Genomic DNA, 20,122 nt, shown 5'->3' with positions numbered 1-20,122 from the left:
AGTTGTTTTCAAAACTGATAATAAGAAGTGTTTTGTAAGCAGCAAATCAGCATATTAGAATGATTTCTGAAGGTTCATGTGACACTGAAGACTGAGGTAATGATGCTAAAGATTCAGCTTTGATCACAAGAAAAAATAACATTTTAAAATATATTCAAAAAGAAAACCGATATTTTAAGTTGAAATAATTTTTTACTGTATTTTTGATCAAATAAATGCAACCTTAACATAAAAAAAACTTTTGAACAGTAGTGTAAATACACTTGTGTTTATTTATTTGCAATGGCATACACTGAATCATTTTTATGACTCGTATTCAGTTTTATAACATTAAGGAAGTCAGTGGAGTCCATTTGGATTTCAAGTTGACTTTAAAGTTGCTTTAGATCCAAGTAAATAAAAAGGTTGTGCATCTTATGCAAAGAGAGTGAGACTCAGGGGAAGGACGGAAGCACAGCGTAGGATTATCTGTAATGTTTTATTCCTCTCACACACATGATACGCAATATTCTGAGGAGATATGAATGGCTTCTTCAGGATATGACAACGCCGGTCGGCGTTATGTGAAGACACTTAATATTGCTGAGAATGCTACACATTTTATATGACAGTTATGAGTCACCAAACCCGACTGCAGGTTTTACAGTAATTACTTTTTAAATATGATACAGAAGCACTTTTTTAATTTACATTGATCTCTCTGATTTGATTATTCACAGCTCATGAAACAAATCCCTCTTCACCACGCAATGCAATCCATTTCCCATGTAATGCACATGCACATAATATTAGCATCTTCACTCTGATCTGTCATTCGGCAGGCTCCTGACACAAAACACGCATTGCTTTCTCCCTCGGAAAATGCCGCAGGCTCTGAAAAATGTGCCAACTGCGGTCTATTAATACACTTCGCCTTTTTTATCTCATCCATTTAGCCTGTTGTTTTAAGATTGCTAATAAACGTGACGCCTGTGTAAACACCGTCCTTGGCTTACTCCTGGGAAGAGCCGTGTGCATTTTAATTCTGAGTGCTAATTCTGAGTAATTACTGTTAGGCCTGTTTTGTTGCAGGAAGTGATGGAGTTATCACTTAATTGATACTGTTGTTGCCTAAATGATCGGCATGAGCCACAATCACAATCAAAATAGGCCTTGTTTTGATCAATATTTGCTAGTGTTTTAATTTGAAAGTAGAGAGAGAGAGACAGAAAAAAGAGAAATTGTATTTTGCATGAGGAAAATTAAATTTAAAGTGCTTAATTAGTAAATGAATTACAAAATTAAATTTAAAGTACTTAATTAGTAATTCTTATTTGTGGGTTGGCAAAGTATGCATGCACATTTTTGTACTGCCTTTAATTTATGCTGATTAATATAAAATTAATATAAAGTTTGTGCATGCAAAAAAAAAAAAAAAAAAAAAAAAAAAAAAAATATATATATATATATATATATATATATATATATAACATTTCAAAATATATACATTTTAATTTGGATGAAGAAAATTATTGCTGTTTTGTGTCTGTGCCTGTAGTAAATAAAAATGTATAATATTTACTATAAAAATGTATATAATATTATATATAATATATATTATATATAATATTAGACATAATAAATTACTTATTTGAAGTAATGCAAATTCGAAGAAATCAGTAATATAACTTCACAATCCATTATGGTAATGATAATGTTGTATAAATGTGTTTTAATTTTCCTAAAAATAAATTCCACAATGCAGATGGTTCTAAAATATCTTTCATTTTCTTTATGCAAAATATAAGCCCTTAGTCTTTATGACTCTGAGATGTTCTCGACTGGCTTTGTGAGATTCACTCAGCGAAAAACGGCAATTTGTTCTAGAAAAGTCATGTTGTGACCACCTGCCGCATATATACCTTGCTTGAAATCTGACCTGCTGCATTCAGTCTAAAAGAAACAAGCTCAAATTTCCAACTGCATTTTACTCCGTGGTCCTGGAGGCAAAGTAACCTTATCAGCAGCAGAAGCAAACAAGCAAGCATGTATCCACTTAGGAACCTTCAGCAGAGATGAAAAAAAGAGCAATTTCATGCTGAGATTAGAAGTGTGAAGCCGAGGTGGAAGTGCCATTGACAGGCTTAGAAAACAATCACGATTATGAGGGTCACCAGAAGATTGGAGAAGTTAGTCACAGTACTGAAGTACAGGTTAAAGCAGAGCTTGACACACAGTGCAAATTCAAGATGCATCTTCCGCCAGGTTGTCCTAATGAATCAACACAAAACGACGACAGCTGGTTTTGAATTGGGAACTGTCAACTGTACGGGAGATCGACTGAAAAATTAGCACATGAACAGCATGCAAATAGGATGTTTACGCAAACGCAAAATTTATTCTGCTTATGGTGTTACAAATCAGTTTCATAACAACTACAGTACTGATCTTAAAATACTCAAGCCTCCCTAAATCCTAGATGTGTTTTAGACCAATTTTTTTTGTATGGGTGGATGAGGAGATGAATCATCTAGTTTATTGGTCCCTGAGGGGTAATATAAGCTCTAAATGCCTTCAGCAGGATGCATATGAGCATATGCCACACAGTATATTTCTATAATTTGGGAGCCTTCGAGACTCTTGGGAAGATGACTGACATCTTTATGAAACTATCAAGCACAGTAAAATGTGACATTCTCTGAATGTCACACATCAGCACTTGGAGACAAGCCAGTAGCATCACTTTCATCATTATGGTGACACGAGTTGAGGCAGTGGCTCTCAGCTGGTTTCACTGCATTGGACATCAAGAATAGGATAGGAATAGGACGGTTTACTGTTTTGGTTAGTGTAAATGTCTTTTAAAATGCAATGGTTTTATGCTTTCAGCAGACATTTACCTTGTGTAGTTTTGTGTATGTGTATTCATGCATATTGGCATCTATTTAATTTGGCTATAGTTCTGAAATACCATAGTTTTGATTGAATGGGAAGTTTTTCACCCCATTTTAATAAGCCTGTTTATTGCTCTGCACTAACTATGTCTGATTATGTGGTTAGTTGCATTTTATTATTGTGAATCCATTTTTATGCCTGCTAATTAATTATATTAAATTAATTAGCCAATTAATCCATTGAAATAATCAGAACTGATTGCAAATATCTGTTGAGAAGTCATCAAATTAAAATGTGCATTTGCATTTAATAGACAAAAAGTGGCTTTAGAAGTCCATATTGTTGAAGACTGTTGTTCAGTTATGTGGAAATGAAGTGTATAACTGACCTAAAGTCTAAAAAGCAATTCATTTTACAACAGGGTCTTTGTGGCTATTAATGTAGGATACATTGATTTGCATTTATTCACTGGTCTGTGCACAATGGACTGTTGCATTGCATTTCACATTTTGCATTTCGCATTTGCATCTGTTTTGCTGTCTTAATAAGCAGATTCACAAAAACATGAATGGATATTTCAGGCATAATTTCCATGATTGTTAGAAAATGCCCTATTACAGAGTTCACATAAATATTAGAGGCCATGATAAATTGCATCACATTTTAAAATGATTAATCACACTAAATGAACAGGTAAAATTGATGAGACTAATTTTTTAATTTGTACTTTCCCCTGCTTCCTGTGACCCTTTCCAAATGCCTCATCAGTTGAGGCCCAATGTAATGTATGCAGAAAAGTGTTTCAGCCTGAAAAATACAGTGAGGATCTGATAGATGCTTGCAACCTCACATCTCATCCAGTGTGACCTTCTAGTGCCATGCTTTTCTTTTGGGGTGGGACAGAAAGTCAAATTGGGTACAATTAAGGCGTGTATCTTCCCCATCAAAAATGTCATGCATTATCTGGCTAAGCTTTTATGAGTGTGCTTTTAATTATTTTGCATCACCCAAAATGATAAGACAGACCAGAGTCAATTGGACACAAACACGAGAAAGACAGATAAATAATAAGACGCATAAATGAGTACCCTGCTCATTAAATGTCAAAACTGAATACGTGATGACCTGTTATAACACAGAGCTCCAAAGATGTGATCAAATGAACGATGCAGCAGCCCCAAGCAGGAGTTAAAAGCCTAGGCAATAATTGAAGGTGATGGAAAACATGAATATGTACATTGATTTCCAACAGCTGTACTGGTAAAGGGCATGTAGTCATGCAGCATAATGCGTCTAAAAAAAAAAAAAAAAAAAAAAAAAACAATGCTTTGTAAAATAAAGCTCCGTAATTTAGGTACATAATTACTGAATGCTACTTCCCTTCCTTCTCGTTCCCATGATAAACACAAGGCTTGTAATAATGACTCACAATAATGTCATTGTGAGTGTTGTTTCGTGTCAAGAAGGCTTCGTTTCTGTACGGCAACTACAGATGACACTACTGTACTAGGATTGCTAGCCATGAATTAGGTTTAATTGAGAGAGACCATCAAAAGAAAATTATAGAGCTGGTTGAAAAGCACTTAAGGGTTGTAAAATCAAACTACTACAATAGGTCAAAGAATGAACTTGTTTATACCAAAGAAGCAGGTGTCCTGTTGAACATAGTTGTCTCTAACAACTTGAAAGAATAGTTCACTTAAAACCAGCATATCAAGTGGGATATTATTTATTTATTTAGAGGCTTGGGTGAAATCTAGTAGTAGGACTTTTGCATTTTAACTAGGTGGTCATGTGATTTTATTTATTTTATCGACTTGTTTGGCTGGCTTCTTGCAGGTAAGGGAACTTTCTCATGCGCAGATAGGTAGATGGTGGGTAGAAAAGTATATCACAGGGAGTTGCTTCATTAGCTGGACAAACTTATTTTTTACTGAGCACTCACAATCCCTCAAAGTTGATGTGAACCGCCTTTCTTACTTTTCATAATAACACTGCACATCCAGTCATCCATAAATGGTGTGGACCCCAATCACAATTGGGGCACTGCCCAAAATTGACAATTTACTCTTTCTAAATGTATATGCTGTTATTTGTCTTGTAGAACATAGAACAAGACTCTTACATTTTTATTTTTTTCCATTGACTTGATTGGCTGGCTTCTTCTTTCTCATGAGCAGACAGACAGGTAGATGGTGGGTAGAAAAAGAATATCACAAAGAACTGCTTCATTACCTGCACATTAATTTTTCACTGAGCACTCACAATCCCTTAAATGGGTCATCAGATGCCCATTTTCCACAATGGAATGATATGATTCTTTAGGGTCTTAATGAAAAGTCTATAACATACTTTGGTTAAAATTTCTCAATGGTAGTGTAAAAAAATCCTTTTTACCATGTCAAAATCAGCTCTGCAGAAATCAGCCCATTCTGTTGCATGTTCCTTGAAATGCAAATGAGCTCTGCTCACCCCGCCCCTCTCTACTGTGGAGTGACGAGCCGTGCTCTGTTTACTTTAGCCGCATTTAGCCGCTAAACTTGCTAACTAGTGCATTATTAGGAAAGGCGATTGCAAAGATTAATAAAAAAAAACATTATACTCACTTCTGCTGTAAGTGAAGCTGGATCATGAATGATTTGCGCAAACATAGTCACATTTATGTAGATTGGGATGCAAATTCCCTTCACAAACAAACATAATTCACTGCATCTTCAGCAGCTCAGACGTTGGGAGTTAATGACGACCACTGCGTTCATTTTTACATCCAGCAACACAACACCTCAATTGCTTAGGAGCCATTCCTGTCTACATTCCTGCTCAGGCATCAAAACAGTGGCGATCGGACTGTTACAGCTTATTCAGGGCGGGTCTAACGTAAGACGCCAGTGTCAATCAAACTATCGTGGGAGCGGCCTCTGTCGGTGTGACGTCACACAGACAAGAAACTGAGAATGGCTTGATTTGAAAAAGGGGAAATTATTTTTACAGATGGGTGGATTTTTGTCATTATAGGGTAGATGTGTACACACACTGCCAACACACATTTATGTTCAAACAACATGTAAAAGTGAACTTTGCATCCGATGACCCCTTTAAAGTTGATGTGAACCGCCTACTTCTTTCATACTTTTCATAATAGTGACTAACATTCTGTGTTGTGTTAATCATAAAGGTTCTGGACCCCATCTGAATTGAAGCACTGCCGAAAATGGACAGTTTTGTCATTTTTTACTCTTTCTAGGCTTATATGCTGTTTTTTGTTCTGAAGGACATAAAAGGAGACTCTTACGTTTTTGTTTTTCCATTAAACATTCATATTGCCCATGTCTGTCGAGCTCCAACAACGAGAGAAAAACAATTAACAGCATGTTTGGAATGTCTTGGTGCATAACTAATGAAAGAATTTTTGCTTTTAGGTGAACTATTCCTCTACCCATGCAATTAAATGTGAGCATTTCAAATATGTGATTCAAAGAGAGAATGTTTACGGGCAGTCATGCTCTTAAAAAAGTTTACCTCTGACTCCCCGGTGCAGAGAATGCGTTTTTTTAGCGGTAGGTCATACCTCGCACTCTCTGGAGCCCGAGATGGTGCAGGTGCACGCCCCGTTCACCAAAGAGTCCATGGTCTCGGCATTGGCATGGTTGTAGCTTAGATAATACTCTTGCAGTTGAGAGTTGATGTTATGCTCTGGCTCTCGAGTCTTTTTCCTGCGCTTGCGTCGAATGGAGTGCTGCTGGAGTTGCCTCATGCTGTTAGGGTATCGTCGCCACGACACGTAAATCACTAATAGGATTAAAGACACTGAGAGAAATAGGGCAACGCTGCCTGCGATGATCTTGTGGAAGGTCATATGCTCGAACTCGGGTTCGGGGGTGAAGGGTAGGCTGCTAGGTGTTACCGTTAGGAATTCATTGTTGGGCTTAACAGGGAATAAAACCTTTGGGGTGAGTCTTTGTACGTGGGTAACTTGAGAAAGATGTCTAGTTGTGGTGCGTGGGGTTGTAGTGGTGGTTGTGGGTGGCTTTGTTACATAAAGAGTTGTCGTAGTAGTAGTCAAAAGAAGATTTAAATCCGTGGTGGGCTCCACGGTGAATATCTCCTCACACACTGAGTTGTTCCTCACTGCGTCCATGACTCTTTCTCCCTGAAGGGATTTGGGAGTGCTGCAAATAATGCTGGCATCTCTAGTTCCCCTGAAGTTTCTCAGCCAAGACACCAGAGGGCAGATACTAGAGCTACAGTCCCATATGTTTCCTGCCAGGTTGATAGTGCTAATGGAGATCCATGATGAAACAACTTCCTGGGACACGTTGCTGATCTTGTTAGACTCCAGATTGAGCGTATGCAAGTTGGGCAGACACCTAAAAATAGCAGGATCCAAAACTTGAATCTCGTTGCCCGATAGATCCAATTTCTGCAAAGTGTGCCAAGTCCAAGGCGAACCTTGGACAACCGTCCGAATGCGATTCCATTGCAGATAAAGAGCCTGCAGATTTAAGAGGCGTGGAAATAGGAAAAAGTTAATCCTGGAAAACTGATTGTGTTCAAGGTGAAGTTCCGTCAGCCGGAGCAGTCCTAGAAAGGTTGTGCGAGTTATAGTCCGCAGGCGATTGTAACCCAAATCTAGAAACTCCAGGCTTCGACATTCCATGAAAGTACGGACAGGGATGGTTTTGATATTGTTTGATCGCAGGTGAAGGTTTTGAAGCTTGCGTAGTCCGTGAAAATGCCCCGGCATCAAGTCCTGCAGCTGGTTGTAGGACAGGTCAAGGTTGCGCAGGTTCGGGACGGTCTCAAAGGTGCCGTTCTGCAACTGCTCAATCTTGTTAGAGCTCAGGATTAGTTCCTTTAGTCTACGAAGTCCCTGAAAGGCCAGTCTGTCCACTACGCTGATGGAATTGTGGTCCAGGTAGAGCCAGACCAGCTGGTTGAGGTGAGCAAACTGGTAAGGTAGCAACAACAAGAGGCTGTTGTATCGCAGGGATAGACCCTGGCACCCCAGAGAGATGTTCTCCGGGACGTCTTGAAAGGCGCCAGACTCGCAGTAAACAATCTTGCCTTCGCAGCGGCAACTCACAGGGCACATCCGCTCCCCCTTGCTGAGCAGCAGGAGAACAGAAGCATGGAGAAGAAAACATGACAGGCGCCCTTCCCAGAGTAAGGGCCCTGCGGAGAGACACAGACAAAACACAGACAGACAACATTTGAGGTCAGTTTTAGTATTCACCCTAGAGAGCACAGGTTTGCAAGTGACAGAGCGGGTGCGCGCATCCATTATGCACAGCCTCATCTTTACCATCAAGGAAAACGACTCATGACTGTGATGGATGGGAAACATCCTGTAGAGTGTGCAGAGTGTTTTCAAGCTATTAAGACGTAATGCATGAAATCTAAAAAAAAACGCACTGGGGACACTCTAATTGAATATGAGGATTCGAGTGGAATTATCTATCATTTAGCGCTACACCTTTTAACGTACCCTGGTTTTAGCCAAAATGGAAACGAGTGGGAAGCAGAGAGGGTGTTTGAAATGAATGGAAATCAATGAGATCCACTTATCAGAGCGGAGCTAATCAGCATACGTCTAACATATGCACGGAACAGTTCGCCGTTTCTTGAACGCTAATGTTGGAGATTAAAAATAGCATGCACAATCTACGTAGCTTAAAGCAGCCGAACGCTGAATGCGTCTTAGGCTTCATGCTAAATTAGCTATGAGAGAAAGGCAACATCAGGGTCATCCGTCTCCAAGTTTGCTTGTATCATTAGCAAGTAACACATGACAAATAAGTTTCCCACTGTTCTGCTGCTTTGCGTTGATGCTTTAACAAGAAGAGATGTGCAACAGCAATGGGGCATACCACAGTCATCAATTTTATATAATAGTGTCCTATTGGGCCAGTAAATATGTTTCATCCTGTGGCTAAAGGCCAGTCACCCATCTCCTGCTGACTAGTTATTGGAACACAGAGATGGCATTAAGACTACGTTGCTTCCCTTAGCAGCAGAGATCATTAGCGACATGGTCTTAATGGATAAAGACCCATAAGAATGCGGTAATTCCTCCAACGTGAGGCTTCGCAACCAAGCTGGCTGGCTGTATTCCCTACTGGCTTCTATATAGAAAGAAGACAACATTTTATAAGTAATTATATGACCCATTAGAACTGCACATTCTATTAATTGGGGACAAAATATTCGATGAGAACAGCGCTCCCACTGAGATATGGATGGGTTTTCCTTGAGGCAGTGGGCTGCTCGATGGATTTGTTACATTTTCTATTGCTTGTTATTAAACTGGTACAACAGGAAAAAACTTCATCCAAAAAAGGCTGCATGTGAACCTTGGCAATCAATCTCTACGTCTGGCTGTTAAAGAAATCAATGAGCAAATTAAACCTTTGAGAGTCATTAGAGGCTAAAGATTTGCAGAGCTGATTCGCTTAATGTTTTCCTCTCACTTAACTGTTTAAAATCAAGAGCAGATAAGGATGTTTTTAAAAGCATAGCTGCCTGATGTGTTCGTAATGGAGGGAGAGATTTTTGGGGCTTTGCTCTGCTTTCTTGACGTTTTTGAATTAGGTTACTTTTAAAGTCAAAATTGACCAGTTTATCAATACACAATCCTGGTCTTAATTTGTGTTTGTAATGTTTCATCAAAATGTAATAAACTTCGCCTCGGTAGGTATATTACACTGCCATTCGAAAATATTTGGGATCAGTAAGATTTTAAGACGTCTACTGTGCTCATCAAGGCTGCATTTATTTGATTAAAAATACAGAAAAAGCTGTAATATTGTGATGCAATGCTGAATTTTCATCAGCCTTCAGTGTCACATGATGCCAACTTATTGTCAATGTTGGCTTTTTTAATACTTTTTCATATTTCTTTGATGAATAAACAGTTAAAAAGACCAGCATTTGTTCAAAATCGAAATCATCCCTAGAAAACTAATTGACATTTGAGACACTCGTGTCCATGTTTCTGTGGTTCAGAAGGCCATTAACAGGGCCTTCGGCATCAGGACAAGGAGAGTGGCTGAGAGAATGAGGGCTGCCATCTCCCTTGGCAAAAAGACAAGTTGATATTTCAAATGAATGCTGCAGTGTTCCATTACCCTGACATGGAGAGTAATACCCGGGCCGGACTCAGCAGGAGATGATTAAGAAACAAGATGAATGCGATGAGGGTTTGAGAAATAATGCAGCAGGGTAACAAACCAAATAAAGCAAAATGTGACAGACAGGCTACATTTATCCAATTCTTCAGGTACACAAGAGTATTTACATCTTTGGTGCTAGCAGACGGTTTGTCTTTTTATCCAAAGCGCAACCAGATGGGGAAAAGTCGTGTTACTTTAGAGTAAGCATTTGTGTTCAAATTAGAACTGTCAATTGAATTTAGTATGATTAATTACATAAAAGTAACTTATAATGAATGCATTATCTTCATTTGGGAGGTCTTCTTAGCTAAAATTGATAAATGCAATCAATTCCAAAATGATTAACTAAACAGCATATCATGCAATTAATTTAATTAACATTTTTAAATCAATCAAGACCCCTAGCTTAAACTTTAAAGGATGTTGCCTGATGCTTTGTGGTAGATTAACTTTCACTCAAGCATCAATTCCCAGTCCACAGAATGAGTTCCCAACACTTTCCAATGAGGTCTATTAAAGTTTCCTTTTTTCAGGCTGTCTATCCACGGGGACTTCCCTTCCCAATAGACTCCCTTTGCAAGGAGTTTGCTGTGCTTTTGTAATGCGTTTCTCTCTGTGTCCTCAGAGTTTAGCGTTTAAGGGCATGGCTAATCCTAATTTGAGTCTATTGTGTGTCACTCGATCGTAAGGAAAACTGATCTGATTGAAATACAAGCCTTGTCAAGAGCCATAGGGGAGGGCAAACTAAACCTTGCCTGAGGAAAAGGTGAAAACATATTGTGGTTCTGAAAATGTCATTATTTTTGTCAGTGGTGAAGCTGAAATTAACAAGCATTCAACCCCATCTGTTCTCTGTGCAGCTGCTATAGATCAACTGGTGCAGGCAACGCCAAGATCATGGGTTCAAATCCCTGAGAACATACATGCTTATGCAAAATATAATTTGTTTGCACTGTAAGTTGCTCTTTTTCAGCCACCCGTTTTGTTTCCATAGTGCGATTTTTATTGAGTGAAACAGCATATCCAATGCTTGATTCTATGATTTTAGGGCTTAAAGTGGGCATTTCATACTAGAATAGAGTCATAATGTGAGTTTGCAGTGGGACTGAAGGACTACTCCCCTCCTGAAACACTCACTTTTGAGGAGGCTTTTGAGGACCGGGACGTGGAGGCGTGAAGGTCAAGTTCACTCCAGAGCATCTCTGCTTATCCCAGTTGAAAAACTGCTATTTAAATCCACCATTACTTGCTGACATTGTTTATTTTATAATTACATAGGCTGCATTGCCTACACACTCACGAAAAAAGGTACAAAAGCTGTCACTGGGGCAGTACCTTTTCAAAAGGTACAAATATGTTCCTCTGAAGTACATATTGTGCACCTTTTAGGGGTAAATAAGGTACAAAGGTATACAGGTGACAGATTTTTGTCTGAGAGTGAACAGTAATTTATAACTACTGTATGTTTAAGTTGTTTTAAAGGTGGAATGAGATCTTACGTTTACTGAAAGGTTATGATTGCAAGGCATTTAGTATGTTTTTAGATGTATTTAGAAACATTCATGGATGAATTTGTAGAAGTAATAATAATACAGCATTACATAAAACTTGTTGACTTTATTAAATGCTTATTTAATGAATAATCTGTATTGTAGCTACTTCCACAGTGGGAGGAATAACCAGTCAGGGCTAACTATATTAAGGCTAGTTTGATGTGCATGACTGGAATATCAAAATATTCTTAATACGCTTGGATTTGTGCCATATGGGCAAAGCCCTCCTTTGCCCTGGAGCCTTTAAGATAATGCATTTTGATAATAATATTAAATTCGATTAATTTTGATAGAGCATACAGTTATCAGCTGGTGTTTTCTCATAGTTATTCTGGCATACATTAAGTGTACACTCACATTAACATATCTGTGGTTTGAAAATGAATTATTCATGTCAACATACTTCATTTAACACCGTTTAACATTCTGAGACTCAGAATGAAGTGTTTGTTGAGGATTTTATTTTTTTACGCTTTATGCCAAGTATGGGAATTCTCTGGTTTGCAGGTGCAATTTCTGTAGGAGGACTTCACATGCTCCTTTTAAAGGTGCTTGGAGTTCTTCCAACATTTGGTTCAAGATAATAACAGGTTTAGCTTAAAAATGATCACGACTTGGAAATACAACTTGTTTTTAAGCAGGTTTTTGTGTATGATTGACTATATATGTGAAATGTAAAGCTCAAAGCCCATACTTGGAATCATTTGTGGAGCTAATCTAAAATTTGTGCTGTATGTTAGAAGCTAATCGTGACATCAGTGCATCTATACAGTACAGTAGTTAGTGATCTATACCGAGTATGAAACTGCATGACGGACGTCTGTTTGTACCTTATTCAGAAACAGTACAAAGAATCAGCAGTGTCCACAGATGGAAGCTCTCTAATACACAGCCTTAATTGATTATAACACGGCCACTGATTCAAACGATGATTGAGGTGCTTGTGGATTTCAGTGGGAAGCACAAGGAAATTGAACATTATGAAGCCCAGCAACTGCTGAGTGCAGCCTACTATGCAAAGATACAAAAGGCAAGGTCTATCATTTTCCACTGAACTGTCAGCAAGAGACCAATTACAACACTGTAAAAAGCCTCTTTCTATATGATTCAGACTTATTAAGCAATTTTAAGCATTTAATATGGTTGTTGACAGGAAATACTTTTGGGAAGTTGATGTCTTAGGGTGTGCCATGATAAAATCTAAGGTGATCATTATTTTAATTATGATTAATATGCATGCAGATGTGAGACTATATGGATATTTATCAGCATTTTTTGCATACAATAAGGGAAAAAGTAATCTTTTTGCATGCAACTAGATAGGTTTAAATGTGTGACAAATGCTTATAATTAACAAGTGAAGACAAAAGGGTGACATTTTACTAAAATCGTGATAAAATAAATGCACCAAGCCTTCTAGACCCAGAAGGAAACGCACAACCACCGCTGCACGCGTTACTGTGGGCAACCGCGCATTATTTTCTCACTAAAGAAAAAAGATAATTTGTCCGTTTATCGGTCCGTAATGATTAGAAAACTACAAAACTGAAGTCAGTTTTGAATACAAACACAAGAAAAAAGAGGTGCTTTTGTTGATATATTTGTTGCATCATATGTTAATCTCTTTAAAATTGGACGCTAAAGCTCGCTTTGTACAAAAAGTCTCACATTTGAAAGTCCAGAAGCAATAACGCTTTGACATTTCAGCTCCGTATTTCACTATAAATTCCAAGGCGTTTGAGTAAATGCGTGTGTCTAGTGATGAATGATCGGGGAGGTGGAAAAGAACATGACTGAAATCAGGAATGGGTAAATTGATTGTCCATCGAAATGCATGCAAAACAAACGCACAGGCACAAATCCATAATGAGCAAACGCGTCAAAACCATACAATTATCGCATTTGCAACAGATGATTCAAGTTAAACGGTTTGCACGCGTTCGCAAAAGACTGTCATGCCATTATGCACTTAAATGCAAGAACATGTAAATTTAGCAGACCAACAGAAATGTTTCTTTTCTGTGTGCTCTTACCCATGGCACTGGTTCTGCTCCAGTTGAATGTTTAGAAGGTGATTCACTCCAGAAATCTCTCTGCGCTTTTTTGGTGATGCTGAAGTGCAACTAAATAAAAGCGTCAGTTTATTGAGCGCAGTTGCGCGAGAGTCAGATTGACGAGCATAACTACCAAAAACCGAGTTGAAATATCAGGTTACCGATTCCCAAGAATGTTAAATCGCGGGACGATCACGTTAAGAAGTTTCATCAGGCGGTAAAGGACATCATGATCCATACTGTAGCTGTGAAAGGACGCGGGATGCTGGAATCTTCGGGATGCGCGCAGCTTCAGCACCGGTGAGTCTGAGGGACGTGTTGCATCCGCCGGTTACAATGTTGCGCTGCGAGCGATTCAGGAGCGTCGCGGATGGACGGCAGCGATCACACGTCACGCGTCTGGGGGTGGCTGTGGTTTAGTGGTTTCATGATTGAAGATCTGCGCTGGTAGCTGATAGGCTGCAGGTTCTCAGCTGCACTCATACAAGTTGATTCATCAAATATCTCTGTTGTTTACTTGTAGATGATTCAGAGTGACTAAATGTATACCTTTTTATGTTTAACTCTTGTGCGAAATATTAATCATTTTATTTTATATCACAATACTGTTGCCAACATAGTGCTTCATGTCATTTGAATTCACAACCAGTTTGTTCATGCCACTGGGTGCAGCTTCTAACAAGAAAAACGCAATTTATTATTAAATATCCTAGCTTTTATCGATTTTCCCTTTCTCTACTCTAACACACATTCTTGAGATTATTTTAGTGATTTGATTTTCTGTGTTGTTTTGTGAATTTATTATTTTTTAGTTCTACTACAGTCTGTGTCTAAGTTTGTTTCTGAATTTTTAAAGTTCAAAAATGAAAATTTATTCACCCCTCAGGCTAGCCAAGATGCAGAGTTTTTCTTCATCAGTACAGATTTTCAGAAATTTAGCATTCACTTGCTCACCAATGGATCCTCCGCAGTAAATGGGTGCCATCAGAATGAGAGTCCAAACAGCTGATTAAAAACATCACAATAGTCCACAAGTAATCCACACCACTCCAGAACATCAGTTAACGCCGTGTGAAGTGAAAAACTGCGTTTGTAAGATGGTTTGTAGTTTTAACTTCAAACCATTCCTTCTGTCCAAAATGTGAAACCATAATCCATGATAACACTTCCTCCAGTGGAAAAAGTCCTTACACATCAAACTCCACACACATGTATGTTTTGAACTGTTTAGCTTGTAAACTGTGCTTCTCCTGATTCAAATGAGACAACTTCTTCTCTGGAAAAAGCAATGTTATGGATAGAGGATTTGTATTATTATTACTACAAAATTGCTACTAAATGTGATTTTTATGCTCAATCTTGTTTTCTGAGTGTGTTAAATGATCTTGGGTTCTGTAAGGGATATGCTTTCTACAATGAGAACGTCCACCTGAAACCAACTAGCAAATGTGGTTTGGCCAGACTGTGACGAATTGATTATTTGAAAAGAGGACAAAAGATGTACTGTATCCTACCCTGACGTCTTGTTTCAATAGGAAACAATGATTACAGGAAAGAAAATTGGGTAACACTTTACTTGAAGTGGTGTGCATAAGACTGACATGACCCCTTCATAATCGTGACATGACACGTTATGAATATGAAGGAGGTTTTATGCATGTTTATGACAGCTGTCATTAAGTGTCATTCGCTCAATTATGTCATTTTTAATGCAAAGATGATATTGTTTGAGATGCCTTGACATAAACCGATATATCATAACCTGTCAGTGTCTTTGTCATGATAACTTGACATTACCAAGACAATGTTGTACTATATGACAGCAATATGTGTTATATACTATATATGTATATGACAGCTTTTGTTCGGAAAAATGTGAAAGTGAACCAATCTTTTGTTGTAAGGAAATAAAATGATGAAAATTGAAAACATTAAGAAATAAAAATGCATTTGCACCTGTTGGGCAATTATTTGTTATCAGGCCAGATAAGAAGGATCAGTCTATTGACTGTTCAAGAGGAATGGATTCCAGTGATAAAAAAAAATAAAAAATAATACACAACAACCATGGGTAAATCGCTCTGCAAATGCATCCATTTAATTATTATTATTGGATGATTGACACCTGTTCATCTTTTACGGCGTTTGAAATTGTCTATTATCTGACCTTCTGTTGGAGGAAACTTAAAAAAAAATATTCATGATGCTGTTATAAAATAATTTGACAGAGTATTAACACTTAATGACAAGTTCAACTTGTACCATTGTAGCTGAGGTCAAGAAGAATATGCATGACACTGTTATAAAATTATTGACAGAGTAATAGCACTTCATGACATCTTAATGACAAATTTGTACCACTATAAAAAAGTGGTTAGAAAAATATTAATGACACAATTATAATGGCCTCATGACAGCCAGTGTCCAAACCAACCACATGACAGTTTAATGTTAACCCACAAAGCTACTTTATTGTTTGATAATTAATCTGCTATGTCATGTTTATTACAGATTTATGACAGGTTATTTTGTCTTGGTAATGTGAACTGACATGTTATGATGTATTGGTTTATGTCAAGATGTCATAACAAAGGCATCTCAAACAATGTCATCTTTGCATTAAAAATGACATAACTGAGCGAATGAAACTTAATGACAGTTGTCATAACCATGTATAAAACATGTGTCATGTCATGATTATGAAGGTGTCATGTCAGTGTTAATGCACACCCCTTCAAGTAAAGTGTTACCGAAAATTGTGTTTAACAAAGTTATGGTTTAACAAAGTTAAAAGCCTGATCCCTCAATCGCTGAATCAGGAAGAGATAACTCAACGCTTCAATATCAAAGTTATGATGGCAAGAAAGAGGATTCACTGATTGACATGTAAATGAGGTCTCATTTTGATGTCTAATGGTTTGATCTTACAGTACCTCACATCTCTCCTACTGCTGTCTGTAAAGCCTAGAAGGCCATTATTAAGGTTTTATACGAAGAGATGATGATGATAGGCTCTAGAGCTATTTGCATTAGATCTTTAGTTTTTATGATATTTTTACTGAAGACTTGCACTAGTTGCATGGACCACTTTATGGTACCTTCATGGTGCATTTGTCATTTTTAAAGCTTGACAGAGTTTGTCCTCATTCACTTTTTTGTGTATGGAAAAGTCATCCGCTTTTGTTTTCCACCAGACCTAAAAAGAAAGTTTGGGTTTGGAACGAGGAGGTGTAAATGATGACAGATCTTACCTTCAACAAAATCAGTCTGTGCAGAATAAACACCCATTTCTCACTGATTCCATGGAGGGCACTATAAATATCAAAGTTTTATATGGCAGTATGATTTTAAAGTTTGCCCTGCAGAAGTTTAGAAAAGAAACCATCATTCATCGACGCAAAAATGAAGTCGCTTTGTAACAATATGATGTGCCTTGAGGACTGTTTTGACTATTTAATGCTTCATTGAAATCACCCTTTGAATAAATTAAAATTGTTGGCAGACAGTAGGCGATGCTCTCGTGATCTTTAATTGATGTCAAATGTAATTATGTTGTAATTCTCACATCAGCAGCCAAAGTCAGGAGTTGCTGTTGACTCACCAGCTAATCACAGATTAGCAGCCACATCATTTTGGACCGGAATCAGCTCCGATACAGAGCTATATGTTGTTTAAAGGTCATATTAACATGACTCATGTGATTATGGTGATCAGTGCTGTCTTTGTCCTGACTGAACATGGGTGTTGTATATTTAATCCAGAACACTCATTCTCAAACCCTCGAGTTTCTTCATTAAACATTGAATTACCTCAGTGCAGTCTCTGAGATAATAATAGACGTATATGATTAAATGTCGGTTGCGTAACCTGTGAATGTACAGTATTATGTCTTCAGCTGTTAGATTTGAAGGGTTGCTCGCTTTCTAATTGACCGCGAGAGAGGAGTTTTGTAAAGTTCAGTAGAGAGTTGGGAAAGATTACATGATCATTATCATTAGTGCATTATTTGTTCATTTTCCCTGCAGTTTCTGCGTCACAAGGTTGTTTATTCTGGAAGATCAGTATAAAATAGTGTAATAAGCACCCCAAAACCATCTGCTGCTCATCTGACGTTTTCAGCAGTATTGTGCTAGCAGCTATCATTGCAGTACTACACTTTAAAATACAATTGTATAACTTGTATCACTAAGATGTCAGATGACCTTAGAAAGTTCAAAATGTGACCATTATTTTCATGTATTTCTGTATGCATGATATATAGTGTGTAGTAGGAAACATCAGTGTACATTTCCAAACATTCTGTTTGCCATTAATTATAATAATCTAGTGAGATTTTTGTTTGCACAAGGAGTCTGACAACAGCCAGTGCTCCACACAGACATCTGATCTCACCATCATCCAGTCTGTCTCTGGAATGACATGAAGAAACGGAATAACTGAAACAGACTAAATCCAGAAGAACTGTTTCAACATCTCCAAGATGTTTCAAGTAACCTACCTGCAAAGCTACCTGAAAAACTCTGCACAAGTGCACCTAGGGCAAAAGCTGCTTTAAATGCAAAGGATGGTCACATCAAATGCCGATTTATTTTAGTTAACAGAAGTTCATTGATAAAGAAAATCTATTTATGACATTGTTTTTGAGAGCATCCTCATTTTATGTGCCTAACTGCCTAAAAATTTGAACAGTACTGTAGCTTTGTAGGTATAGGACTCTTAAAGCATCTTGGAGATGTTGCCACAGTTCTTCTGGATTTAGTCTGTCTCGTTTTTTTCTGTTTCTTAAGACAGACTGGACTGATTGATGAAGAGATCAGATCTCTGTTTGCACAAGGAGTCTGACAACAGCCTGTGCCCCACACAAAAATCTCACTGGATTATTGCAATTAATGGCAAAATGAATATTTAGTAATGTAAACTGATATTTCCTACTGACACACTACAGCAAAAGACTGACTTAAACTGACTTTAAACCATTTTTTAGCTGATGAAAATACCAGTGGTCTAAGACTTTTGCACAGTACTTATGTTATTACAGTTATTTTATGTTCCTTTTCACTTCCCAAACTTGAATTTTGGTTCAAGTCATTAGTCAGGATTCAAAATTAAAAACAAAGCAACAGTGTTGAGGTAACACATTACAAGTAACTTGAGTTACATAATCAGATGACTTTTTTCAAGTAACTAGTAATTCAATTTATTCATTTCACTCACCAAAAAAAAAAAAAAAAAAAAAAAAAAAAAATATATATAAAAAAAAAAAAAAAAAAATATATATATATATATATATATATATATATATTCCTCAAAATAGATAAAAACACTGAAATGCAACTCAGAATATGACGCAAACCTGGAATAATTAAATGTTAAAAAACACAAATATCCTTTATTTAATCCCATTTTATTAACCAGTGTCTTTGCTGCTGAGCTTTGATGATCCAATTCAACCATACTAATAAGCTGATTGAATCAAATGAAAAAAAATACACAACAAACGAAAATATTTTGTCAATAAAATAAAATGATTTAATTTTTTAAATAAAATGATGGCGTTTTTTTAGGAATTAAAAAAAGTCAAATTTTTGAGGTTCACAATGAACATTGCAACCATGCGTGGGACGGCTATGATTGCAAAACACAGCAACAGTATAGTTGAAAACAATGTGCGCAAATAGATGAAACACATTCAGACGTTCAAAAAAAACAAACACTTCCCTCCCTCCAAACACAGCTCTCATAGAACGCGAGACACATAAACGAGCTAAAATGCTTTACATTTCTTGAAATAATAATTTCTCAACATTAAACATCGATTGTCAGTCTTTATTCACCTGTTTCTTGTGGTTTCTTTTTAAAAATCCATAAAAGTAAATAGTGAAAATTACGTTGCTAATGTCATAGAAAAGCATAGTTTAGTAATAGCGGGGCAGATTGTAACGAAGTGTTACAATGTTCCCCATCAGTGCGACTGGAATATAAAACTGGTTCGTGTCTTCTGATGGTTTGCCAAGCATTAATAAACTGTCTAAACTGATAAATAACAGATTGGAGATTAAAATAATAGCAGAAAAACTGAAAATACTAAAAACTGAAATGAAAAACTTACTTCAGCCAGAAATGTACTTTTACTATGGTAAAATAAATATTCAGCGATATCTTCAAAAGGCTTTTGAATTTTGGCACTTTTTCTCTGTATAGTGTTGCTATGGCAACTAGTAAACGCTGTAAATTTGGTTACGTTAGCGTGTGTTGAAATATTTAAACCACGCATGTTACAACTAACCCCGCGTTAGGTTGTGCCCCGCTCTCTCTCTCTCTCTCTCTCTCTCTCTCTCTCTCTCTCTCTCTCTATATATATATATATATATATATATATAGGCCAGCCTAAGGCACACCTGTGCAATAATCATGCCGTCTAATCAGCAACTTGATATACCACACCTGTGAGGTGGATGGATCATAAAGGAGA

General features: G+C 37.3%; 1 protein-coding gene across 2 annotated transcripts in view; it reads right to left on the bottom strand.

Moving 5' to 3' along the window:
* The window catches only part of lrrtm4l2 (leucine rich repeat transmembrane neuronal 4 like 2), a 33,019-nt gene extending 19,015 nt beyond the window's left edge, over positions 1 to 14,004 (bottom strand). The window contains exons 1-2 of one of the 2 annotated variants that reach the window (XM_051117144.1): positions 13,630 to 14,004; positions 6,394 to 8,046 (exon numbers count right to left, since the gene is read on the bottom strand). In XM_051117144.1, coding sequence (XP_050973101.1) covers positions 6,437 to 8,046; positions 13,630 to 13,633 — 1,614 coding nt within the window. In that variant the 5' untranslated portion in view covers positions 13,634 to 14,004 and the 3' untranslated portion in view covers positions 6,394 to 6,436. The remainder of the gene's footprint in view (positions 1 to 6,393; positions 8,047 to 13,629) is intronic. The other variant, XM_051117143.1, reaches the window with a different exon arrangement.
* Between the last annotated feature and the right edge of the window lie 6,118 nt (positions 14,005 to 20,122).

The sequence above is a fragment of the Labeo rohita genome, chromosome 8 (assembly GCF_022985175.1).
Source record: "Labeo rohita strain BAU-BD-2019 chromosome 8, IGBB_LRoh.1.0, whole genome shotgun sequence".
NCBI lineage: Eukaryota > Metazoa > Chordata > Actinopteri > Cypriniformes > Cyprinidae > Labeo > Labeo rohita.
Note: the sequence above shows the minus strand (reverse complement) of the source record. Positions and strands in the feature narration are given on the sequence as shown.